Below are 27710 nucleotides of genomic sequence, written 5' to 3'. Positions count from 1 at the left end.
TTCGAGATCCTGAAAGCGGCAGACCTGCGCCCATCCTGCCCCGGTACCGTCAGCAGGTGGGACGTGGGAGCAGCGGGGGGGCTGTCATAGCTCCAGATCTCCGGCGTAATCAAGACGATCAAGATCAAACACCTGTGATGACGACGATGTAGAAGGGGAGCGTCCTGTCCACGCCTCGAGCCACAGTCCACAGTCACGCACAGTGTCGATTCCACCAGTGGATCTCAGAACCTAACAGCGCATTTGGGTTTTTTTGCTCCAAGTCATCGATGAGTATGCATCCCAATAAGGTTAAATATGTCAAGGATCACCACAGGTGGTCACAAAAAAACCAACAAAAACAAACAAACAAAAAAAACAAAATCAAATGAGAGGATTGTTGGGTCTTCTTGAAGGTTGGACCCGCAGCAGCAGCAGCAGCTCCGTAAATCTCTTCTGGAGGATTTCAGTTTAGGCAGGCGAGATTTTCCCCCTCCCTGTGCCAGCCAGCGGGGCGGGTGAGATTATGCGTCAACAAGCTTGCTCCGATACCTCAGCACTTCCATGTCGGACTCTCCACAGTTGCATCCTGGACTTTTCTGTCCTCAGATCACGCGCAGTTTCTGGCAGTCATTCATCAGAGCCGACCCGGCGTACAGGGTTCCCGGCTGCTCAGCTGACTCACTGTGCCGTTTAGCGCAGAGCTGGAGCTGTACCCAATGTGCTGCTGGTGCTGATGATGCTGCTGTTGCAGAGGAGGGGCCCCTCCCTGCTGCCTGGTGGCTGGCTCTTTAAAAAACCCCAAGCAAAAAGGAAAAAAATAAATAAATAGTGATGCTCAGCCGAGCCACCACTGACTTGGACTGCTTCACTGACTGCTTCCACATTCATGTGAAGGCTTCCCTATGACTGGCAGGTTAAGCCTAACATCCCTGCATCCTGCTGCTATACTGCAGAGGAATCCGTGCACTGCCACAGCAGACTGAACAGTGAACCTAGTTTTTATGTGCTCCTCTCTGCATCTCTGGACCCATCCCTAACAGCAGCTATTCATGCCAGAAGAGGACAACAGAGGCTTTACAAGATCTGTTGTGAGAAGTGCATGACATGGCACAGTTAGCCACAGGGCACCGAGTTCAGACTGAGAAAAATTAGGGCAAAAATGGACACAAAGGAGAAATATCTGGAGAAAAGGAAATGATAGGTAGAAGAGGCTTGAGAGAGCCAGAAATAAGAAAATGAAAAAAAATAAAAAACAGACGCTGGTTAATTAGATTAGTAAGGCCTCTGTCTGTGCCTCTTTCTGGAAAGATCTCATTTCCATGCTGAGTTTAATAAAACAACAAGCCTCCTTGGTCAATCCCTAATCTTTGATGAGTGTATATGTGTGTGTGCGCAGCATCAGTGTGTGGCGCATCTCTGCTCTTATCTACTCACTTTACGCTAAATCTCTCTCTTTCCACAAAGGGACTGGGTATCTTCTCTGCACGAGCCTCAATACACATAGCTGCAGCAGCAGCAGCAATCAAGAGATTGTGGAGCCCCCTCTCCTAAATGCATTAACAGTCTAATCCACAGGAACCATTTGCACACCCAATCCTCTGCTCCTCTTCTAATGGGGATCTGGCTGTGAGGGAGGTAGGCTTCTTGTAGGAAAAAAAAAGCAAGGCCTTCCTACACATGCTATTTTACACCCCATCACCCTCCAACCTCCATTTCCATCAGAATACATTACGGGGCATTATCCATGCAGGGGGATAATGAAGGTTGTAGTCAGCCTGCAATCCATGTGTTTCTGTATTTACACTCCTCTGCTCTTCTAATGAAATGTGCAGAGAAATGCTGCCATCCTTGACCCTCTTAGATCTAACTGAGCGGTCAGCAGCGTTTCCCCATCTCTATCAATATTTAATCAGGATTTAAGAGGACAAAAGAAACACACAAAGACTTCGGCTAAGTTACAGCTGAGCAGAGCAAATGAAATTGAAAGTGAAACAATGGGTTTGTTAGCATGAAGCCACATGGATGAAGGGTTCAGTTTTGTCGGATTTTGGGGGGGGGGGGGGGGGGGGGGGGGGGGGCGATCAGGCAGAGATGTGAAGGGCAGGAAAGGCAGTTAAAGACACAGATGCATCTGACCGTATAATAGGAAGCAATAAGTAGGAAATGTTTCTTGAAGATAAAGTCTTGGATCGATGCAGCCTTGCTAATATCGTCCACTATTTTCCTTCTTGTCTCATTTTTACCAGTTTTCCTTGTCTCTAAACACTCCAAATGTTAAAATGTGAGCTAACATGGCATCTCTACTGATCACAGGCTGATGCACGCATGAATTCTCAGAGCCTTTACTAAAAAAGCCTCACATGTCTGCACTCCATAACTCACTTAACTCTGTCTGCCTCCCCTGAATCTCCAGCTACTTGTTCTCCTCCGTTAACTCACTTCTCTTGCTCATTACACTCCATCTCCCAGTCCACTGGGTCAGAAACCAGTGACAGCGCATCCACAGCCCAGCTGGTGTGCGTCAGGCTTGCAGAAAATGCTCCGGGGGCCACCAGAATTGGAGAGCGTGTCCTCAATTCTCCTCGATCGTATGTACAAAGTGGGTTAAATTAGGCTCTAGCAGTACCAAACATAGGGACACAATCACACGGCAATGATATTTTTGTCATGCCCAATTGCTTTGCTTGATGTGTGGTAATTGCTTGACCTGGAGACGCTGGTGTAGGGCTACAGGCAGCAAAGACACCGTCTGCATACCAAACAATGCAAGTACGAATGAAGTATAGATATTTGACCATACAACTCTATACCTTCATTGCAATTTTCTAATATCTCAGTGCTGAAGCCAGTAGTATTTTAACCATGCAGCAATGATGGATTTAAAAACAGCAACACTGAATTTTCATCCAGTTTGTCTTACGATTACAAGGCTGTGGTTAATAGATCCAAAATCTATTGAAGTCCGAACAGAAAACTTCAAAACACACTTATTTAATTCAATATATTTGCATTAACCATGCTTTACATTGCTCCAACACTGTACTGTGATCACAAAATGTGTCCATGCAGACATTTTGACAGCTTGAAATATGTAATGACTAATATTAACGGTGGCTGATTTAGCTTAGATAGCAAGTAAATCTCAACACTGAGCAAGCGTGAATGACAACAAAAACTTTCAATATCAGCAGTATTGTATTACAGCTATGTATTTCTTGCTTTGACATACTTGTTTGTCATGAAAATGTAAGAAGATTGTTATGTCTCATTTCTTCATGCAACTATCAGCCTGCTAATAATTTAACAGTCAATTTAACCTTCATAAGGAATAACACATTTAAATAATTAAAATAAGATTTAAAAAAATATGTTTTCTTTATGCATTCTGAACAAAAACTGCACGTAGAGAATGTGCCACGTTAACAGTGGAAGGTCTGCAACGAGATGTCATTATTAAAATTGTGACAACTCAATCAAATGGTAAAAAAAGAAAAACATTGTAGGAAAATGAGAAACTCTCAGCTTCATCCAGCTGTTTTCAAACAGATGAATGAAAAAAAATTATGACTGAGCCATTAATTCAAATAAATCCAATAACACAAATAATTACCAATTTAAATCTGACAAATACAAATTGTGCCCAGCCAAGTCTATTTATCCTAATACAGATATTGAAATAGAGAGTAAGTGAAATCTTTCCCACAATGTTTAATCCTTTTGAGCCCTATGTCTTTTTTAAGGCATCTGCTCAAAACTATACCAATATCTCTGCAATCACAAGACATTCATCATAGCAAAAGGGAACGCTTGTGAAATCTGATAAGGTATGTAAAAATTCTACTGCCAAATAATAAATGACGTTTAAAAAGAGTGTTATTAAGGTCTGTATGGTTAGCCCCTTTGGAAACCATTAATCTGTTCTACAACTTCATGGCAATCCAAAACTTGCTGATAAACACCAACAAAGCATTACTAAGACCACAAATACTTGCACAAATGCTGACTGGCAATTCATTTAAAATGTGCGCGATACACTGCCGAGTCATTCTACTGATGAATTTAGAGCGTATAAATTATATTTATTACATTTACTTGTTAGTGTAGCTAAAAATCCAACACTGACATAGTGATTAATCCTTTAATGTATCCCTACAGTCCTGGTAAGATCGCCATCTGTATGTAATACAGATGCAGGTATTACATGAATTGTCGCCATTCCTTGAACCTCTTAAGGTCCTGGTCTACCATTTGGTAGAAGTAAATTTGCAGTGGAAATAAACCTGCCTGAGCATCTCTACCAGTTGATTTGGGTATGTAAAACCCAAACTAAGTGTTTGTTACAACACCACTGTTTCAAACAGTAACCATTTCACTGTTGTAACATTTTTAACATCGCGAACATTTGCCAATTAAAAAAAAAGAAAAAAAAACATTTATTCTGTATTTTCTTGTTCAAAACAAATGGAAAAACACAAACATTTTCTAATGGTAGGCAAACTTGTACTAAGACTATACAGTCATGGAAAGCCAACTCAGTATTAGTTATTTATATTAGTATTAGTATATATTATTATATTAGTTAGTTTTTATTTATTACAACCATAAAACAAGACAGAATTGAGGGATTCAAAGGTCCAGTCATGCAAACTATGAATAAAATTAATTTTGAAATATAAGGTGGAGCTGCTATCTGAAATATAAACAGCTAAGCCGATCGAGTTCTTGAGCTGATTTGATATGATCTTCCTCATTGAGACGGGCCGTATCAGAGAATGCCAGCTGAGCTGCAAAGTCGTAGTCGTCATGGTCATAATTTCCTCTACCGTCCACTGCTTTTAGGTTTTCTTGGTGTTATCAAACAAATCAGGATGATAATCACTGAGTAGCATGAGCTTCTCCCTCCAAACCTTCATTGCCTTCTATTAGCCAGGCATCCCACCCTGGTATTAAGAGCAGCTAAACACATGGGGGTAATAGGATTGCCCTGGCAGTCCATCTGTCAGAGGGCTGAAGCAACAGCAAACCCCAGGGAAGCAGCACCCTTGCCTGCTGCTTACACCTTTCTCAGTCTGCCCTTTCTTTACTCTTTCCTCTGGAGATATTTACTCAGTATTAAAACTTAACCTCTGTGGAAGTAAAACACGACCATCCAAGCATGTAAATGCCACAAAGAGTGAGTAAAATGGGACAGAAAATACACACTGTACCGGAGCAGTCTAACCTTCTGGCTTTAAATATCATAAAAAGAGCCGCTTCCATTCCATTAAAAGAGTACAGATGGAGATATATGGCAGTGGGTGAATGAATGGAGAGCGAGACAGGGTGGGGGAGGGATCGAGAGGATAACGGCGGGCCTGGGATGGAAAAAGAAAAAGATAAAAAGATGGATGCATAGTTTTGGTAGAGGGCATTAAATCAAGCCTAGAGGCTGTCCCTAAATCAGCAGGCTTTACTCTTGGTGTCATTCCAATTACATCAGGATGAGACTAATGCTCCATTGCTCCGAGACTTCGGACCAGCAGGATTGGATTTTCTGTTTCCCCTGACTCTCCTCTCCTCTCCCCTCCCCCAAACTCCCCCTCTATCTGCCTCCCTTGATAATAAATTAATTGAAAAGAATGTGTGTACAATGATTAGCTCAGGACAGGGCATTTTGGATGAAAATTAATCAACTGCAACAATTTTGTTATTACATTTGTATACCTCCAGGATAAGCACAAGTGAAATACATGTACGTCTAGATAAAAACACACCTTATCAGAAAACATAAATGCATGAACGTTTGTAAATGTTTCAGCTGTAATGCAAAATTACAAACAATAAAGCAACACTGGCCTGAAGGTGAAGAAGCACACATGCGCTGTAGATTACGATTTGTTTTGTGAATACAACGTGTACTCTTGCTGAGGAGGAAATGATGCCACTTAACAGAAAAATCATTGCACTGTACCTCTCTGGTTGCTAGGAAACTGCAATTGAACTGGCATTGCAATGCAGCACAACAGCTGCCCACGTAATTGGACAATTAAGATCTTAAAATGTCATTATTTTGGTCATATTCATCTCAATAAAGCTTCGAGCACGTCCCAACACATTTTCTACCAGTTGGGTTAATGGGAAGAACACAGAGAGCTCATGTTCAGAGGAAAGCTGGATTTCATTAGTGGAATGATTAGTGGTGCATTAAAAAAGAGATACAGTAATACAGCAAAGCAAACTACAGATTGCGTTGAATGGAAGGCTTGCACTGATGCTGTGTGTTGTTAAGTATTCTATATTTATCCTACAGCACTTTCCTCTCTGTGGACAGATGAAAGACCGGTCAGTAGAAAGTAGGTTAAGCAGGTTAGTGAGTGACTACAAAGCCACCTCCTTATGCATAACCAGGGAGCCGTGCACAGCTTATGTTCAGGACCGTGGACAGCTCTTCAGAGAGCAGAAGCTGAGACGAGCAAAGTGGCACAAAGAATTGGAAGTGTGGAATTTGCACAAGCGAGTATCTTATAATGTATATTATAATGTATATTTCAGACGTTATATGAATGCGTCAGAGAGTAAAAATAATATTTGTTTATTAATAATTGGTTTCTGAAGTGAATAAATACTGTACCTCTCAAATCAATCCATTTAAAAACAATTTAAAAAATGCCTTTTATTATGTATCTTGGTGCCTAAAAGGAAAACTTCATATTGCTTCTTTTGTTTATCCATCACATGTTTTGTTGAATTACCTTACTTTCAGCCTGTCTGTTAACAACAAAAGGTTATGTCAGATTTTAATTAAAATTTTCAGGAACTCTCCTGAATGGAATATGGAACAAGCAATTGATGTGATTTGGATCACCTTCTGAATCCAGGGATTATTATAAAGGATCCTTTGGGAGACAGAGATATTTTGCTTTTAGAGCTTCTAACTCAACATTAATGCCCACACAATCATTGCTCAAAATAAATAAATTAACAAATAATTACAATGATCTGGCAGAGGTCTGGAGTCTCTGAGTGCTTCTAGTAGATAAAACAAAGAAATACAACTAATTAATAACAGCTGCCATGAGAAGTTTTCACCATTTTTCCTTGAATTATCTGATTATTTACCAAATAAATTTCTGGCAGTGGATAGACCAAGTAATCAACTAAATTTTCAGCTCTCAAAGCCTCATATAAAGCGCTGACAATGCTTAGAAAAACATTAACATCAACTTTATGCACAATAAAATCACCTAGGTCCCCCAGCCATATGCATGGGACCATTAAACTGGATTGCAAGTGACTAATCAACAAGAGTCCATGTCACTAATAAAAACAGCAGCGCTGAGGAAAAAGCCTGACCCTGCATATGAACACATTCCCTCCCCTTTTTTTCATTGCAGCTTGCCAGAGAGGGTTCCCTGCAGCCATTCAGTTATGTTCCAACCAGCCCCATGTGACAAAAGAGCATGTTCTCTGTGCACCTCAGCTCAAGAGCGTACCCCCACACCACACACACACACACACACACAGAGAAAAAAAAGCACACTGCTTTATTATAATAGTCCGCACCCACGCTCCTTGAACAACAAAGACAAAACACATGCAAGCGTGTCACACTTAGAGGCTGTAATCTCCAGGAAAATCCCATTTGGCAGAGCAGCTGCCAGCGTGGATCACAGATAGGCTGTAGTTGTGCTGCCCACAGGGTGGCAAGCTGTCCATCCACACTTTTCTATCAACTACATCCACACAAACATGCATGTACACGCAAAAAGACGCGCTTACGGTGGGATCAGCCCTTTCCCACGGAGACCATAAATTCTTGTCAATTGCTACTTTTAATAGAAACATATCAATAAACGCAAACAGTCGGTTTCTCATTCAGAAGAGGCGTAATTTTTATTACTCATTTTATTGATCTGGTATGAGGGGGGTCTCTGTTGCAAAGTGGGATCAGGATTGACCACTTCTGATGTAGCAAGAAGAGAGGAGACATGCTGGCAAAAGTGGTCTATCCATCTGTTGGATAATCTTCTTGGCTGTCTGTCAAAAATACTTTCTTCCCCTCATCGGACACAAGATTTTATGAAAATAAATTATCAAATAAATAAATAAGAAATAAAATATTAAAGTATTATATTTATGACACCACTGTCTGTCTGTCTGTCTGTATATCTATCTATCTATCTATCTATAGTAGTATACAGTACACACATTGACACAGAGATGAAGCAGATCAGGGTGCTGTTTGTGGGTAATGAGTAAAAAGCTTGAGCAATGAAGAAGATAATCTTAGAGCACCACCAACTGGTTAAAAGAAGTATTACTGTTATTACTTATATGAGCATGATAAAACTTGCCAGAACCATCAAATGCAATATAGGTGACACAAAACACTTAGTTCCATCTTTCTGGTGGCTGCTAGCTCACTTTTGCCATCTAGTAAACTTGCAGAGTTTTGTATGAGTCTGGTTGAGCATGTTGACCCTCACAAACAAGATTTGTATTTTCAATGTCAACAAACAACAATACGACTGCAACAACATGAGGTTGGTTTGTTTCACCCTACTTCAAATGTTTGTTAGCAATGTTCCATATAACATTTAACAATTCCATGTAACATGCTAACATGCTTGTAATAAACAAAAATTCACTCATTCATTGGTTCCTGTCTCTTCTGGGGTGATAGACGCAAGGGATTTAAAAGTAATTCAGGGATTGTTTTGGCTGGACGCTGGGGATTAGTCAGGCAATCCTCAGTCAAGGTAAGGCAATGCAAAGCAGAGCATTTACAATATTGGAAATTAGAGGGAGATACTGATATTAATCAGCAAGAATATAAAGTTTGGTTGTGAAAAAATTACTATAAAAAGTAAGCTATGAAGAAACTTCAAAAAGCAGGCAAGGTGAGTTCTGGGTGACAAAAATAGACCTATTAGTTTAAAAATATCTTAATATTGCTCATAAATAAATTACTTGCATACTGAAGCCATGCCCAGAAAGAACTTAATCAATTTGTTATTTTGTGACTCAGTGATGGTCAAATTAATACATTTGCTTGTGTAAAAAGGAGTAAATAAAAATGCAGCATATGAAATTTGATAATTTTCTGAATTGAATCGAATTTAATCCTTTTTTTTGGCAAGGGAATATACATCCAAATTAGTTTTGTGCGTTGAAGTGTCTTCGTATATGTATATTTTGCCTTTTTATGTGGTTTATTTCGATTTCTAATCGAGCACTGAGTATCTCACTCTATTAATCTAAAAACATAGCATTTATTCTATTTTATTTTAGTTTTACATCTTTTTAGATTTTAAGAGTCTCAGTTTTATCTGACTAAAGGTGATCCCCTTGACTGTGAACATAGAGGACATCTGTTCCTTTGTAAATAGAATTCAGACTACTGAATACTTACCCGGACACAAAGGTAGTTCAATAGACATTCAATTTTGACCATTTGCCCACTTTTTGTTTGCTGTAATTGTTTATCTTCAGCTGTGATGAAATCCCTTTGTAATTTGCTCTGTTGCACACACAAGCAAACAACAATATGAAGAGTAATGCCTTCGATATATTACAGCATTATCATTCCTGTCTGCAGTCATATGGAAAATGCTGGTTCATCTGTGTTGTTCACATATCTCAAACTATAATCAAAGTATATTGTAGCCAAAATAACATAATGTTAATGCGTTTGTGTCAGGCTCAGTTCATATTTCAATCAATGCAGGAAAGGATTTTGTTTACATCCTGAGATAGTCTTTAACTATTGTATTATATGTGAAAAATTACAAAAGGAAGATGGAAAAAGGGATCCACACAAACGGAAATAAGGTCTGTTCATGTGTCCGGGGTAAACACTGAAGATGCGCTTTGCCTGCATGCAATGTGACAGCATCAATATGGGATCCATACTTTGTCCATCCATGGTCTCAGAAAGCAAGCAGAACTAATTACTCTGGCAGCACACAGGCTGCAACCTGCCAGCTGAGGGCCTGCAGGAGAGCTCTGAGCTGAACAAGCTGACAGAGGTGGAGATGTGCTGGGAGTAGTACCTTGATTTAGGTATTCAGCAGCAATGTATGAGGTAATAAACACGGGCGTATAAGAATGTAGGTAAACACCCTCACACCCATTACTGAGGGGGAATGGTGCGAAGAGAGCATCCTTCTCAGACAGATGAGTAAGTGAACCAGTCAGAAGAATGAGGGGTGAGACTGGGAGTTGTACTCTACAGACATGCTTCAGTAATCATACTGCCAGGAAGCAGCCAGAGAGGATGTTTTCTTGTGAAACAGCCATTTCCTGGTACAAATCCAGGTCTTGGAGTCTAATAATACTCTTTTCATGTCAGCAGTTTTTCAATCAAACTATAACAAACCAAAAAGCTTTTATTATCTGTTGCCTTTTCATCCAAAGTCAAAACCTCAGCAAGTAGACAAGCTGAATGAAGTCACACACATGCAGATTCACACACTCATCTAAAAGTGAATGGCTTAAGTTTTTTGGTAAACAGTAAACAGCATCTGTGCCAGGATAGCTTGGTCTTGCTGCACACCGTCAATACTAATGACATCAGGATACAAAGTATCTCCATGGAAACCTGGAGGCCCCGGCTCTATCCAACACCCCTCTGTACTACCAGAAGACAGGAAAAGAGTTCCATCGGGGTGGAAAAAGTGGGAGCGAAAGTAAGAAAAATGTTTTTTTAAAAAGTCAAAGGACGGATATAATGAATGAGTCAAGATGAAAACACTGAAGAGAGGTGCGAGGCAACGAGTCAAGAAGAGAGGTGGGGGTGGGGGTATGATGATGGGTTGTGGAGGTTGTAAGAAATGGTATGTTGAATCTGGTTTAGAGCCAAAGCGGAGTGCTTGGTATGAAAACAGGCACACCAGTGTGTCACAGCCAAGCCTGAGTTTCAACTCAGCCGGAAACAAGCTCCCCCCCCCAAAAAAAAATCTGCACACTCATTCCCCTCCCTACATCTATCACCCCATCCATCAACCGTTCTACTACTGACCGCCTCTCTTACACTGAGCAACGCTTTCAAGCAGTCCAGATGAGCTGAGTGAATTACATCTCGCTGTCTGCAGCCATCTACATCACTGCAATGCCACTGCCTTCCTGAGATCCGGGAAGGTCTGCTAGGAAGCAATATGCGGGTCACTGCATACCAAAGAAAGGAGAAAAACATCCATCACAGAATATGTAAGTCTGAGGATGTTTGATCTTGGCCTGAAAATATATTTACTGAAAGCCACTTCAGAGCATTAAATTGGCAGCTTGTGGGAAACCTAATTAAAGCTCAGTATCCTACTTAGTTGCACAGTCCTACAAACACATTTACACTAGGTGGGTCACAGAGCCACTTAGTCTGATCAATATGACCTAATCACTGAGAGCCAAAGCAATAAAAGTGAACACAGATCACTTAAAATGAAGTTAAACTCTTTAAAGGCTGCTTTCAGACAAAATCAAGTAAAAAAACATGAAATCAAATGTTGATTTCTGTCTGAGTGCTAAATGTTTTAACCATCAAGAATCTTTTAGTACGTTGTATCAGGCATTTTTACCTTGCTAATCAACATTTTTAATGACATTATCAACGACTACACATATTTGATTTCTAATATTAATGTATCTTTTGTTTTTACAAATAGTAAACATAAAAAAATGAAAAGCTGATGTGAATAATTAGCATTGTAGCATGAAGTGAAAATAGTCCAATTAGGTTATTCTTTACTCATGAATCCTCTCGACCAGTGGTTCTCAACCTATTTTGCCTTTATGCACCTACTAAAAAAAGGGATGGACAGCTCTTCAGGATGTTCTGAATATGTCAAGCAAATGAGATAACAAGTGCTAATCCAGCTGGCTGTCATTCTGTCACATCTGCATAATCTCAGAGTCATTGTACTGGTGTTTTGAGGTCAAATTTTAAATTTGGTAAAGGTCCAGAGAAACAAACTTGTTACCAGGGGCTGTTTTAATCTATTAATTTATTAATTTATTCAGAGTCACAGAGAAATGGAGTCCGTCCTCATCAGGTGAGAGGTACACTACACCTGGTCAGGCATCATGACACCAGCAGGGCTGAATGAGCTACACAAAACCCTAAATGGACTTGCAGGCAGGGATCCGTAGTTTCCTACATGCCTAATTTATAGAAATACTTATTAGGTTTTGGAGGTTTTTTTTTTTTTTAATCAAAGAAATGACTTACAAATTTATCTCTAAAGTGGTAACATTAATTGTAATGACCTAATGTACAAAAATACTTTTTTTAGGAAAAACAAGAAAGTTTAACTCTTTTTAAAAGGCAAATCTGATTAACAGCATGAAAACATAAACAAAACAGACATTTTATGCCCTTTTTTTCTAACCTGACTTTATTGTTTTGGTGGTCTTGAGGAAATGTCCGTTTACTACTGACAAACACTACAACTCTTACTTTTATGAGCTACTTATTGTCTTCATCACTTTTTTCAGGGCATTAAATGAGCAACTTGACTCCATTCAGCAGGGTGTGTCTTCACTGAAGTCTGTCCTTGGATGCAAAGTACTCTCAATAGGCACTGAAGTACATCGTTACTATATAAGAGAGCATGCGGCAGTCATTAGCGGCTCATGTTCAGAACTGTTGCTTATATACACCACTTATAACTGGAGTTTATTTCTAATTGCAGACAATAGCGCAGCTAGCTAAATAGGAAATTTAAACGTCCTGTGATTAAAAAAATGATAAAAAGAAAAAGAGATCAGGAAAGCCAAGCTTTTTTATTTTTATTTTTCTGCCACAGAAACTTAAGAGTATCTGTTTTTAACAGCAAAGAACTTCCCACTTTTGAGGTACAGTAAGGTGCAGCATGGATGGAACTTGAAGATGCATGGAGAAAAAGATGAGGAGGCTGAACATTGTTACTCCGAATTTACAAATAAGAGCAAAATGCAAAAAGTGTGTTCTTTTAGGCATTTTCTTTTTAGAGTTGGTAATAACTACACATGTGCTTTCTAGCAAAGAAAAACTTAACGAGTGAAAAAAGTCTACATGATTAACATTCATTCATTCATTCATTTTCTGAACTGCTTAATCCAATTCAGGGTTGCGGGGAAGCTGGAGCCTATCCCAGCTGGCTTTGGGCGACAGGCAGGGTACACCCTGGAAAAGCTCGCCAGTCCATCGCAGGGTACATGATGAACAATTTACATTAAATTCATAATTCAGTTAACTTAAATGAAGAATATAGGATTCACCTCTATGCAATCAACTCCTGAGTCATCCTCAGCCTCAAAACATTCCTTTTTAATCTGTTCTTTAAGTTTCAAGTCACTGGCTCTAATGTTGCTACCCCAACGACGACTGTGAAGCACATTATCCTTTCCGTAAAAGACTCATAGATAGTATGTAACACCTTGATGCAGAACCTGAAGGATCCTGGCTTCCTTGAGCTGTGTCTGCTCTCTCTCTCTGCACAACCTCAGAGCTACATTTACAGTTAATCTGTTGTCCAGATGACCTCCCATGTACCTGAACACCTCTTCTCCATGTGAATCAGATGGAAACTACAACAAATGGTGCATATCAGAGGTGAACTAGTGATGTGGAAAATTATAAGAACGACTGAGGCTGAAAGAGACAGAACAGTAATGGCTCATCGTATGACATCACGTGTCATCCATCTGTAAATGTGTATATTTAACATGGAGGGGGGGGTAAAAAGAGACAGTAGGCAGGAGAGACTGGTACTTCATGTACTGCCGTCTCAGACAGTAGCATTAGACTACATTATTTATCCAGTGCCATGTCTCACATGTAGAACAACATTCAGACAGAACAGTAAAAGCTTTCAGTACAGTATGAGGAAAGATGTTGTGCGTTTGCCCCGCTCTCTCTCTCACATAGACATACAATAAATCCTTCTGACCTCATAACCCTTTTTTCCCCCCACAGCCATCTCTGCCCTCAACTTAGATTTGATCCATGCTCCACATCAACAGAATACCTCATGTTGTTTTGAACAAGCAGAGCTGTGATGACTCTGCAACAACTGATGGCTATTTTCAGAGCTCTATTTTCCAAATAGAAACTACTAGGCACAGAAACCTATACCTAACTGGATCGCAGCCATAGCTCCCATTTGTATGTACAGGTTGGATTTCCAGCTGAGGTAAAAACTGTTTATTTCTGTCTCAGACCTTAAAATGGTTTGTCGGCAAACGGGGGTGTTTATAGCCTTTAAGGACGTTCTGGGCTGAGCGCAGACTGCATGTAAAGTCAAAGATGAGCCGAGGGGTTTAGTTTTGTATACAAAACTACAACTCAATCTGTTGGTTTCCTTATATAGGCTATTATGAATTGGCTTTCATTATATATGTTTTTTCACTGTCTGTAAAGTGTCTCGTGATGGCATTGCCGTGATTTGACGCTATATAAATAAAGTTGAACTGAATTTAATTGAATTGAAAAAATGTGTTAAAATATACTATAGACCAGGGCTACACAACTGGGTCCTAAAATCCAGCATGTTTTCAATGTATGCTGCTTCACAACAGCTGAATCAAATTAAAGTAATCCAACTGCCTATAAAGTTAATTAATTGGAGTCAGGTGTGTTGGAGTAGGGATACATGGACAAGCTGATGGATAGCAGATCATGTAGGACTGAATTAAGAAGCCCTGCTTTACACACACATAAAGAGTACCTAAATTAAAATTTAATGTCCAGATGTGCATGCATATTAAAACAATTCAGTGTTTTATCTACTGTATGATGATGTATAATGTTTCATCTGATATTAGATCTAATATGTAATGTCTTGAGTTTTGGAAAATTACATTTGAAGTCAATGGATAAAAAAGAAAAACCATTATCAAGTTCAGTTAATCTCTCTTCACCTAGTCCTGATGTTCTCCCTTCTCTTTTCTTCACCTGACTGTTCCTTCCACCTTCCTCTTCCTTTTCACCTGTTCTGTCTCTCCTTCCACCACAGAAGCTACCGAAAGGATGATAAAATGTTTATCTTTAAATTGCTCAAAAGTGCAAATAAATTTAACATGTTCAACAACACAAACGTTCACCTCCTTCGCTGTCTATAGTAGAGGTTCTCAAATGAGGGTACTATGCTGTACTGCAGGAGGTATTTGAGATAAATAAAATATCAGAGAATTAAAAATAATTATATTTTAATGTTTAATTATAAAATAAACAAAAAAAATTTAAAAAATTTAAAAAAAAACCCACAATGACTGTTTCTAATGTTGTGTTTGGGATGATCATTCATTTCTTCAAAACATTTTGCCCTGATCAGAGAAGACTCATCTGAAAAATACTTAATAGGGGTTCCACTGCTCCAGAGCGAAGTGCAGAGCAGTAATGAGTAGATATAATACATTTTTATCAAACATTTCACATCACTTCTCACCTTAGAATACTGTAAATCAGCCACTGGAGGTGTCATCTTAATGAATAATATTAAAATATAGCAGAGAACAGAAGCAGGTTAGTTCCAGATGAAAATATTATTTATTGTGAGTTGTGTAGCTCTTACTGTAAAAGGGGTTCATCACCAGAATTGACATTTAAACTTTGACTTATAACTCAAGCATAACTCATCAACAAAGTCCAGTTAATCCAGTTTGTTTTTGTTTTCCTATGAAGCTTTGAAACTGGGTTGCACAGCACCAACTTGCAGTACAAAGAGCTCCCTATTCATTTACACCCAAAAGGTGTTTCTGGACAAATCTAATGCAGCCATAGTCTTTTTTTCTACTGATCAGCATTCATCAAATATACATCCTTTGTCAGGTAGGAGGTGCAGTTTGGCAGACTTTATGATGAAAAATGAGTGTGACAAGACAACAGCCACTAACAACCATTTAACTTATAAACAACCAATAAGCGCCTCACAGCTAGAAGGTCACTGGTTCGATCCTTGGCTGGAGAGGGGTTTGGGATCAGTGGCCTTTCTGTGTGGAGTTTGCATGTTCTCCCCGTGTATGCGTGGGTTCTCTCCAGGTACTCCGGCTTCCTCCCACCATCCAAAGACTTGCATGTTAGGCTAATTGGTTACTCTGAATTGCCCCTAGGAATGAGTGTGAGCATGAGTGGTTGTTCGTCTCTCTGTGTGGCCCTGCGATGGACTGGTGAGCTGTCCAGGGTGTAGCCTGCCTGTCGCCCAATGCCAGCTGGGATAGGCTCCAGCTTCCCCGCGACCCTGAATTGGATTAAGCGGTTTAGAAAATGGATGGATGGATGGACAACCAATAAGCAGGAAAATGGTTGATTAATGCCTTTTATTCATTAGTTAGTGAAGGACTAAGGACCAGTCGAAGACCAACATTTACACACAAATAAAACTTAAAATATTTGATTAAATGCTAGTCAGTTCACATTTTTTGGGATATATATTTGCACACATTTACTTCATTAATTATTGCCCAGATATTATCTGGTATCGCATTTGCTCCTATAATCATTTGAATATCTTCTTCTCTGCTGTGGCAAAGTCTCATTAAAGTTTCATTTAAGCTGGTTTAGCTTGCCTAACTTCACACAAAAGACCCCAGTGCAAACAAAAAGCTATCATCAGTGACTGTCACCTCGCCATGTCCAGCATTTGGTTTTGGTTATTTCAGTCGCCTGTATGTTATACTATGTGATAATGGAACAAAATACATCAGGGTTTATGATATTTTACACCCATTTATGATTTTTCTGTTGGTTACTGTAAACTTCAAAGTCATGTGTCTTCAAAAACACTGATTAATTTTCATGATTTAAATAACTGATTTTCTTGTAGCTCTGTGAATTTGTTCACAGTGACCCAGCTCACTCAGGCAAGTCAGGAGCTTTTATAAAACCACAGAAACAGATGGGCAGAGGGGGAGGCTGAGAAAAAGAGGAAGCCCTTCCTGATGTTCTATATTTACCCCAATAGTAGCTGTGTCTCTGCTGCAACCTTGTCAGCTAGAGCAAAAGCCCAGCAGTCTTGCTTGATAAGGAGTCTCTCTGTCTGGCTGTATTGCTCCCAACAGAGGCAAAGTCGATGCTGGTTAGCAGAGGGGGTTCAAAACACTGAGGCCTGCCATTACATTACAGACCAGAAGTGAAAACATTCATTCTAGTTCTACATATTGCAAAACAAAGATAAAGACAGGTGGAGGAAAAAAAAAACTTGCTGCAATGTTTTCATTTCCTGGAATGACGCACCAGCTCCCGTGAGGTTTACTTCTTTCCTTGTTTTCATGTGGAAACTTCGCAGGAAGTGTTTGTGGTAAAGTGAGATTGTTCGCAAGTGCTGTGTGAGAAGGATACTGATATGCTGTGGTGTTTTCTTCTCCCCGTGAAAGACAATGTCACGCAGGGATCCACCTCGGTGGGAGTAAATGTTTGACCCTTCTACCTACACAGAACTTAATCTCATATTTGTGTTCAACTTTTTTCCCAAAGAGAATGAACAGCTTTTATGTCCACTTCTCTTCAGGTATATTTGTTTTCCTTCATTTAATTCACCATGAAGTACTTGAGTCATTGCTGAATGAAGGTGAGAACCTGATAGCGACCCGGCTAATATTTTAACACAAACACAGCAAAGCCTTCACCTGACTCACCGTTTGTATTGGCTAAACATGACATTGAGGTCGCATTCCTTTCCCATCAAGTAAATTTCACTGCTCACTGTCAGACAATCAGTTGAGTAATATTTACTTGTATACACCAAGCACAAAAAGTCAGGGATATCCGGCTTTAGTATGATACCAGAATGTACCGAAAATCCATTAAAGCCTTGACATGTAAACTTAATTTGACCCTCTCAAACCTTTTCAATCACAAACACACATGTTCCATGTTTAAGAAGTTACATGCTGTTGTTTAACAAGGTGAAAAAGTATATAGTAGTGATAAATTTTTACATTTTAAATATACTACTTACAAAAGAAGACAACAAAAAAACTTTATGCTGCAGTGATATTGTTTTATGTGGGACGTTTAAGTAGAATCATGCATCGGTGATTCTTTTACTTCCAACAATTTACTGAAACAAAAGCTAACAACTAACACTAAACGGCATATCACATTAAAATCTTAATAATGCAACAACTTGTCATGTTGAAAGTGTCACCTTGGTCTCTTAACTTAATAACAAATTTGTATTTATTGAGCTGTCATTTTGTGGTTGATTAGTTCAGACGCTAAATATGCATTCAAAAATGCACAATTAGAAAGTCAAATTAAGTTCATCTGTAAAGTTTTTTTTTAGAAACATTCTGGAAGTTTGTTTTCTTCTTTTAATGCATTCATCTTTTTTCCAACCCTGCTTTTAACACTGCTTCCAAATTTACTGGGTCAATAATACTTTCAAAATGTCAAAACAAAACCAAGCACAATGTTTTACAAATATTTCAGCCTGATATTTAAATCTGAAATAGCAGAAGACCCCCTTCTATATGTTAATATAAGCATTACTAACACATACACATGTTCAAGTGCATGCACACACAAACACACACTTTTTAATTCTGGCTTTCATCTCAGCAGTCTATGTTATGTTTTGTTTAATTTTACTTGATATGTCTATTTGATACTGTATTCTCTGTGATTATTTTTCATATAATGTTTAATTTTGTAGCTGTTGTTTCTTAAATGTTAAGGTGAGATATTCTATAACCCTCTAAGTCCTAAAGCAGTTTTTATCTCACCTGCAAAATCTGTTTTCCTGTTCTTATTTTTTTCTTACATCAGTTGTTTTTGATATTGTGCAAAAAACATAATAATAATAATTGTTTTCTGCTTAATTTTATGGGGGGGTGTTATGGAGGTAAATATCGATCCAAGCATTTGTATACAATTTTCAGAGTTGCTGTTCTGTCAGAGGCAAAAAAAATCAAACTAAATATGACCTAACTAATTATGATATGATTGCAATCTAACCATACTCCGCCTCATCTGGCGCAGATATGTGATGTTTGTCTCAAATGAATGATGTAAAAGTTGGATGAAATGCGACATGACTGTTCAGACTGGGTTGGATTTGTGGCGTTTAGACTGTAAGTAAAAAATCCAATTTGAGTCGCATAAATGCAAAAAATCTGAATTAAGTTGCTGTGTGAACGAAGCCAGAGAAACTACATGAAGAGGCACCGCTTGCCAACAGGCTAATGTTTGGCCCCTGAGCCAGAAGGTTTTCTCCGGTGACTGACCAATTGTGAATCACTACAGCATTGTGTCGAATGGAGAGTTTACAATGACAGTAGTCAACCGGAGCAGAACTTCCAAAAACTTCCTTATGTTCACCCGACTGCTGGAAATTTGTTCAATATTGTTCCCCCTGAAGGAAGCGAGCTTCACGCAGCTTTTTAAATTCATCCTGCTGACTTGTTTCCTTTTAGTCGGTAAATCCTAACATTTTTATTCATGTTTGTCATAAATATTTGATTTAATGACATTGACATTTAAGATGAGATTTACAAGAACTGTTTTAATGGCAAAGGTGTGAAGAGAAAACTGCAGCTAAATGCTCTTACTGTTTGAAAACCAAAGGTTTCTGCATTTTCTTAATACAGCAGCACTAAAGTAAAGGAAAAGGACATTTTATATGTTAGAATGATAATAAGAAAATAATAATAAGTTCCTTACTTAGTTTTAAAAATGGGGTATATGCAACCTGAAAAAATATGATGTCACAATTTAACAGAAGTCAAGACAAAATGCAGAAGCAGCATATGACAAAGTACACTTCATGGTTCAGTGTCTTATAGAATCGTCTTTAAAGATGACTTGAAGTTATTGTTTTCTATTTAATGTTATCATTCTTTCACATGACTTTAAGTTTTTGAGGTTAGTGTACATTTGTTCATGCACAATTGGTCCTACCACAACATTTTATTCAGATTTAAGTCTCAACTTCATTACTTATTCTGCTGTATGTTGGGAGATCCTACATCAGCCACATTTTAGCTGCAAGACAATTAGCCTCACATCTGACTCTAGACATCTGCTGTACAGAGATGAGCCTATGTTCATCCAGACGGTAGTCAGGTAGCGTTTGCAGAAAAGTCCATATCATCATCCCTCCCCACCATGCCTGATAGCTGAGGTGTCCATATGCCGGGTTTAGCTCCCACCAAATATGAAACTGCACACTGTGGCCACACATCTTCACTTTGGCCTCATATGTCCAAAGGTTGTCAGGGTATAATTCTTGTGGTTTGTTCAAATGCAATTTATTCACTTAAACTATCTGGTCATGTTCTTATTAGAGAGGTTTTCTCTGGCAATCTTGTTTTGGGTTTTTTTTGTGTCCTAAACTTTGTGTCCTAAGCTATTATTTTCTTTACAATTTGTCTAAGTGTTGCATAGGATGTTAACTTGCTGGGACATCAACTTCTGGGAGGATTGACAACTATCTGCAAATAATCTTCCTCCAATATAGAATAATGGACTCCAATAATAATGGGACATCAACTTCTGGGAGGATTGACAACTATCTGCAAATAATCTTCCTCCAATATAGAATAATGGACTCCAAAGTGTTTGTAAGTGACCTTATAACCCTTCCCAGATTGATGAGTAGCAACAACTGCTTCTGTAAGATCATTGCTGATGTCTGTCATCCTTGTTAACACAAACCTCAACCCTTTATGGGGCAAGTGACTATTTTTGATCACTTTCTTTTCTTTCATATTCAGCATGAAACCTTTTTTTTTTGTTAATGTAACAACAGAATGGAGGCCTTGGTACATACCAGAAGGACAATTTCAAGGGATTTCATTGAGTGCCCTATAAAAGGTTAATAGTCTACACCAGCAAACTGACAATATGGAGGGACTTACACCTGATGATGATAGATTATTCAAGTGCATTCGATTAGCATCCCTTGTCTTCTACCAACCCTCTGCATTTCTTATGGACTCAGCAAGAGAGTGCTTTTTCCACACACTGCTTCTGCATTTTAGCTTTGTTTTTGTTAAATAGAAGACAATATGTTGTAATATGTCATGACTAATTGTTAATCTGAAGCTATAGTTTCCCATTTCTTAAGACCCTATCAACTGATTGTAAACATCAAAACAGTTTGCTTATCTTGGGAGTGTTATTTAGCCTGAGGAAACTAGTTTTGTATTTCATATTTCATCTTCTGCATCAGATAAGCCTGCTAACGTCCCCTGAAATATTTCTGATGATGTTGCACTGATGCCATCACGATTGTGTCAGCTTAGCCTTGGCGCCATAGGTTTTACAAACCAACCATGTTACAAACTGCAAAGAAGTTCAAAGGAGGAGTTGCTTCATGGCGTGTGCAAGACCCCGAGTCCTTGCAAAGCCAAAAACATGCTTCATACAAGTATATCAATTGTTGCTGCATCATTTCCCTTTTCTCTTTCTCCTTTTTAAAAAGCCGACCCAACTCAAACAGAACTGTCACATGTGCAAGTGTGTAAATTACATGAGTTGTGTGTGCAGACTGTTTGTCCCCAGCGGTGCACAAGGACAGGACAATCATGAGGAATGTGTTCTGAGCCGTGAACTGGATGTCTGTCAGGCTAACAACAACACAGCAGGATGTACGATAACAGAACACACGCACACCAATCGTGCAATCTTAACACACTCAGTGTCCCTTTTGTCTAAGTGATGACAGAAGTCCTTCCCCCTGAGTCACTGTTTTTCAGAAGCTCACTGCTTATCTTATAAACACCCATAAATTCACATGCATAAACACAACATAAGAAAAGTTTCATACGGTCATTAATCGCAAAAGTCAAACCTGAAGTAATCACTACATTATTCTTCTTTACCCTACTACACTCAAACAATTTATCAGTTTCCTTTAGACAGTACAACACCTAGAAGGAGGAAGATGAGGGAGCTGATGCAGGAGTGGCTCTGCTGATTGATAGCAGTGTAAAATGTGGTGAGGTGTCACTTGGCGAACCAACATTTTTTCCTGACTCAAACACAAAACAGACGCAGGGAGCAACACACCTATCAGAGAAGTTTAAGTCTTAATCCATCAAAACAGAAGTGACAGGCTGATGTGGAGCAGAAGAAAACAGAACACCAGGGGACAGAAAACAGAAAAAAGAGATGAAAACTTCAGATAAATCTAAGCAAACTTACACAAGGGTCAAAAGAGATAGACAAAAGTTGGCTGTGTGTCCCTTAGGAAGTGGACCCAGGTGAATCCAAGTGATGCTGGCACATAATATCCACAATGGCCCAGATAAACAAAAAGGAACACACACATACCCACACAACCACACACAAGGTCCAGTACAGGGCTTATATAATGCATTTTCCACTAACATGGTTACTGAACACTCATTTTCCCTGGGGTTAACTTTGCTCAGCTGGAGGCAGCAGACATGAAGGAGGAATACCAAGATGCAGTGACCAGCCTCATCGAGACTCGTAGGATGTGCGATACATGGCAACATGGCCGCATCACAATGTTCAAACACACCTCTTTGCAACACACAAATTGGGTTATTAGTGCACAAAACGTGTCATTTGTCTTACTTTCTGAAACATGCATACAAATGGATAGTGTGTGGAGATGGTATGTGATTTCTTTACGCATCACATTTCCAGGGTCATCTGCTGTGTCATCATCCCCACCCCCCACACCCCCCCACCCCCGGCGGGATTCAACATCTCTCAGTCTTGCTTTCTGCCTGCAACTGTTTCATAAAGTCTCCACACAAAGAGCACCATGGGATCGTGTTATGGTGGATGAGCATTGCAGCGCCGTGTTTTATGAACCATCACTTCTTCGATCATACCTTATGTCAAGGAGAAGGACTGAAAACGAAAAAGTGAATTAAGAAATTGGGACAGAGTGAGAAGACAGGGAAAGACTCCTCTGTTTGCCTTACTTTTTAAAATCCAGCTTTAATTTAGCTGTTACACTTGGGTTTGATGTTGATGTTCGAGCAGCGTTAAGATGGAGCTGCTCTTGTTTTGATTACACTAAGTTATCTGAATAATTTGTCAATTATAAATGTACTAAATATGGTTTGAACTTTAAATTACAGAATAGTAACGTTGCAATAGAATTAAAGTAACAAACCCAATTCCAAAAATGTTGGGACACTGTGAAATGTAAATGAAAACAGTGTCATGTCTGGTGGCACTTAAGTCTTATTTTCCAAGCACTTCCTGTTTTATTTTGTATCACTTACCGGTTTCTCGTTTCAGATCCCTACCCTGCTCACTGTGTCTTTGCCTGTGTGATTACCTGCTCCGCCCCTCATGTCCCACCTGTGTCTACTTGTCCTTCCCGCCCTCGTTAGTATTTAGTGTCTGTGTGTTTCCTCTGTCCTTGCCAGATTGTCTTTGTTCATGTTCAGGTAATCACACTCGCTCCGTGTATTTTATGTGTCTTCTTGTCTGTGTGCATTTTGGGGGTTTTTGACTTCTGTCTTTGTTCATGTTCAGGTTCAGCCTGCCTGTGTTTTCTGTGAAGACTATTAAATTGGAGCCACGCATTTGGGTCTCTGTGCTTATTCGTGATAGCCAGAGATTTACAAACGTAATAAACCTGTGTTTAACCATTTTATGAAAAATATTTGTTCTTTTTAATTTGATGACAGCAGCAAAAGTTGGAACAGAGTGATGTTTGCCATTGTTTAGAATCCCCTCTTTTAACCACTTTTTGTAAACATCTTAGAAGTGAGGAGACCCACTGCTGGAGTTTTAGGAGAGGAATGATGACCCATTCTGGTTTGATGCAGAATTTTAGCTGCTCAACAGTCCTGGACCTTCATTGCCAGATATTTTGTTTATTTTGTTTGTTTTCTACTGTCGAAAATTTCATGGAGAGTGCATGTAGGCCAGTTAAGCAAGTAGACGCTTCTCCTAAAATGCAGGGCTGGATTAAAAATGTACAGGCCCCTGGGACCAGAGTGTTCCAAACGGGCCCCCTTCCCCATCACAACATTGTGAAAATTGTGAATGATACTCTGTGAAATGGCATTTCTAACATCTCTCAACCAGTGGTACCAATAGCAACACACCAAGTGGGAGTGGGCCCTGGGCCCGTATGCCCATTGGATAATCCAGCCTTCCTAAAATGCAGTGTTCATCTGTTGGAAGTATGTGGCTCAGCATTGTCACGTTTAAATTAGTGAGGACTTCCCTGAAAGAGATGTTCTCTGGATGTGAACAGATGCTCCAAAACCTCTATGAACTTTTCTGCCATTCATGAAGCGTTTACAGATGTGTAACCTGCCGACTTCACAGAGCATAATGCAACCCTGTACCATCAGAGATGTAGGCTTTTGAATTGTCCATTGAAAGGTACATAGTTCGTCTCCTCTTTAGTCTACATAATGTGTTGACACAGTGTCCGTGCTTTTCAAACGAATCTCAAGTTTTGATTTGTGACCCCTTTTCACACCTCAGGGCCTCAGACCATTGGATCTGAGAAGATGGTGGTGTTTCTACATTGTGTCCAAATATGGCTTCTTCTTTGCATGATAAACTGCATTTGTGAATTACATGGTGAAATATGTTCACAGACAGTAATTTCTGGAAGTGTTCATAAGGCCATGCGATGACTTCCAGTAGAGAATCATCGCTGCTTCTAACACTGTGTCACTGAAGGGCCCAGAGATCAGAAGAGAAAGTTGCTTTTCCAGAAAATTGCACAATTTCTCAATTTATGCATCGAATGTATGTGTTGTTTATGTTTTACTGGGAATAACATGTGGAATTATGAGATTTTGCACATCTTTTTTTGACATTTTGTTGACACTTTGTAACTCATAGTTTTAATTCTTTTTGGAAGAAAGTTTTTATCAATTGGCATAAGTCTGTAAATCCTTGACCAGTTTGATGCCGTTGTATTCCTAGATGCAGGCTCATTTTTATTTGCTTTTGTTTTGTTATTTATTGTTAATAGATGCATTTTTGTTAAATGTTTGTTTCTCTGATATATTAATTGACTATATATATATATATATATATATATATATATTTATATATATATATATTTATATATATATATATTTATATATATTTATATATATATATATTTATATATATATATATGTGCATGTGTATATATATGTGTATATATATGTGCATGTGTATATATATGTGTATATATATATAGTATATATATCTGTGGGCTTTGTGGGGACCTGTCTTTGTCTGCTACACACTAAACTTTTGCCACAGTATCTTCCTACTTGTGCCACAGAGCTGAGGGCAGAGCATGCACAGGAAGCAAGGAGGGCAACCATGCAAAGCTAAATAATGCAATGCCTCAGTCTCTCCACATTATGACCTAGTAAATGGCTGCTTATACAAACACTCAGACTCTCTTGAGCTGTGTCTGACAGCTCAATCAGCAGGATGAATTCACCAGCTAGCATATGAAGTCATTTAGAACTACAGCTATCATTATGGGTGTGTTCAACGTTTTGAACTCTGTGAAACTCCAGGAAAATTACTCTCTACGGACTGGGTGTATCTTCCTGCATGGGAAAGGTTCAGAGGGTGGCATTTTTCAGAGATGCCATCCTCTGAACTGGGCGAATTAAGCTGGGTGTTGTCTCGATTGGTGAAATGAAAGAGAGAACTGGGGGCAAGGGGCAATGGGGGTACTTGTCATGCAACTCCACAAACTGACTTTCTCTCTTGGTATGCTGTAGGCATGAATGTTGATTGCTTTAAAGGAAGCAAAATTAGTGACACTGTTACTGCTCTTTCTAAAAAACAGGCTGACAGTAGCCTATACATAGTGTTGTTTGCATTAGAAACATTTAGCTCTGCCCCATGTCTACGTTTAGGAATTGCTTAGACAACTTCATTTACGATGACAAATCTGCAAATGGAGAATGCAGTCTAACTTCTTCACATGTACAAACGCATGAGCCAAGAACATATACAGCAGTCTTAATGTTCATGTCACACGCATAAAGTAAGCAACTCACAGCCCCGTAAAAGCCCCCCTTCTGCGTCCCGCCCTACCTTCGGTGTGGCAAGTGGAGGACAGGATGGTGCTCGGAGGGCGGAAGAGGTACGGGAGATAACGGGAAAAACATTTCATCTTCTCCGGTGCTTGCCGACAGATGAAGAGCGTTGCGTTGCGAGCTCCACATCCGCACTGCTGCCGCGACAGCCAGCCAAGGATGATCCAGGGAGGTGCGGGAGGGGGAAAGAGGCTCTATGTCCGCGGCGCAGGGGGCTATGACAGCATCACTTTACTCAGACAAGCAGCAGGATCCAGTGCAACTGTGCGCCGCCCGGGGAGCAAACAGCGCACGGTGTCAGCGTGCCTCCGCTCTCCTGTCCGTATAGTTCACTCCGTGTGATGCGTACTCGAGTTGGTTTAAGCAGGGGCAGCAGTTTTGTATCTGTCCAAACAGCTGGGAGGGCAATGCAAGTACCGTCTGCTGCTGATGAAAACACCCTCACGTAGTCTATTTGTCAACTGATAAGAGTGAAAGGAGATATGAGAAACAGTGTGGAAGAGAGGCATGCACAAGAGTAATTATGGGTGAAAACTTGTCTGCAAACCAGTATATTAGTTGATTATGTTTGGCGCCATCTTATGGCAATATTTAACTTAACTAACGGTAGTAACGTTGTACAAATAAAACTATTTGGCTAAATTACCCAATATTTGACTGCCCCGTACAAGTCTCTTTATGTTTTTAGTATTTTCAGTGTACAATAAAAAAATAAAAATGAAAAAGGGGGGGGGGGGGGGTAAGCAAAATCTATATTTAAAAAAATAGGGTTTGTGACTATATGCTTTTGTACCGATTCAATTTGATTCCGATTTTTTTGGGTGCCGATTCGATATAAATTGCGTTTATCACAATTCTTTGATATTGCTATATTTGTAGATTAAAAACAAAAAAAATGTATCAAACTTTTTTTTTTTAGTACGTCATTTTTCTTGATTTCAATCAGAAAAAAAAACAACCCAATAAGCCAGACCATCATTCTGCTGCTACAATGCCCAAGAAAACAAGTAAAAGGGTCAATAAAAACAATAAAAACGACAAACATTTTTAGAATGGATTATATTTATTATTTGAAAAAAAAAACAATTTTTTAAACAAAAAATCGATTTGAAAATTGTGAAGCAAAAAAAATCCTGATTTTTGCTTTTTCGATTTGATTTTCCCACCCCTATTAAAAACCGTATCTAAATAAATAAAAAGTCATTAAAAAAATACCTTATCACTATAACTGAATAACTGGAACCCGCAAACACAGCAGTCTTTAGCATTATTTACCCTTACATTGCCTTGTTTTATGTTTACAGCAAGGGTGCCCAAACTTTTTGCCTGCAAGAGCCAAACTGAAAATGATCCAGTGAGCCATGGGCCAAACACTGCAGTTTTAGGGGTGAAACACAAGTAAATGCATGGAGTTGTTTTAATTATTGTCCAATAACTAATACAGTATATTCTTTCAGATCTGGGCAAATAAAATGTTCAATGTAATAATCAATGTAGCAATGGAACAACAAAGCCATAGTTAAAAGGGCGAGAAACAATAATTAGAGCCACTAAACGGCAACAAAATGCAACATGTCAACAACAAGAAACAGTACATGTTGAACAAGGCAAGTTGCTGATACTTAGTGGGACACATGAAGTTGATCTTTGGACAATACCAGTCTCTCCATGTTAGGTTGCACCTGGCTCACTAACAACGTGAGTATGTCATTGAGGTGTGAGTCAGTCAGGGTCCCTCTGAGTCTGGTCTTATTGAATTTCATGACACTGAA

The 27710-nt window shown here is 39.2% G+C and overlaps 1 protein-coding gene across 1 annotated transcript in view; it reads right to left on the bottom strand.

Moving 5' to 3' along the window:
* The window catches only part of ppp2r2ba (protein phosphatase 2, regulatory subunit B, beta a), a gene marked incomplete at both ends in the record, with an annotated part of 47850 nt that extends 21835 nt beyond the window's left edge, over positions 1–26015 (bottom strand). The window contains one exon of the mRNA XM_079249712.1: positions 25937–26015. Within this exon, the coding sequence (XP_079105838.1) occupies positions 25937–26015 (79 nt within the window). The remainder of the gene's footprint in view (positions 1–25936) is intronic.
* Positions 26016–27710: the final 1695 nt, after the last annotated feature.

This window comes from Telmatherina bonti (assembly GCF_933228915.1).
Source record: "Telmatherina bonti genome assembly, chromosome: 12".
In the NCBI taxonomy this organism is placed as follows: Eukaryota; Metazoa; Chordata; class Actinopteri; order Atheriniformes; family Telmatherinidae; genus Telmatherina; species Telmatherina bonti.
This window is presented reverse-complemented; position numbering and strand designations above follow the sequence as displayed.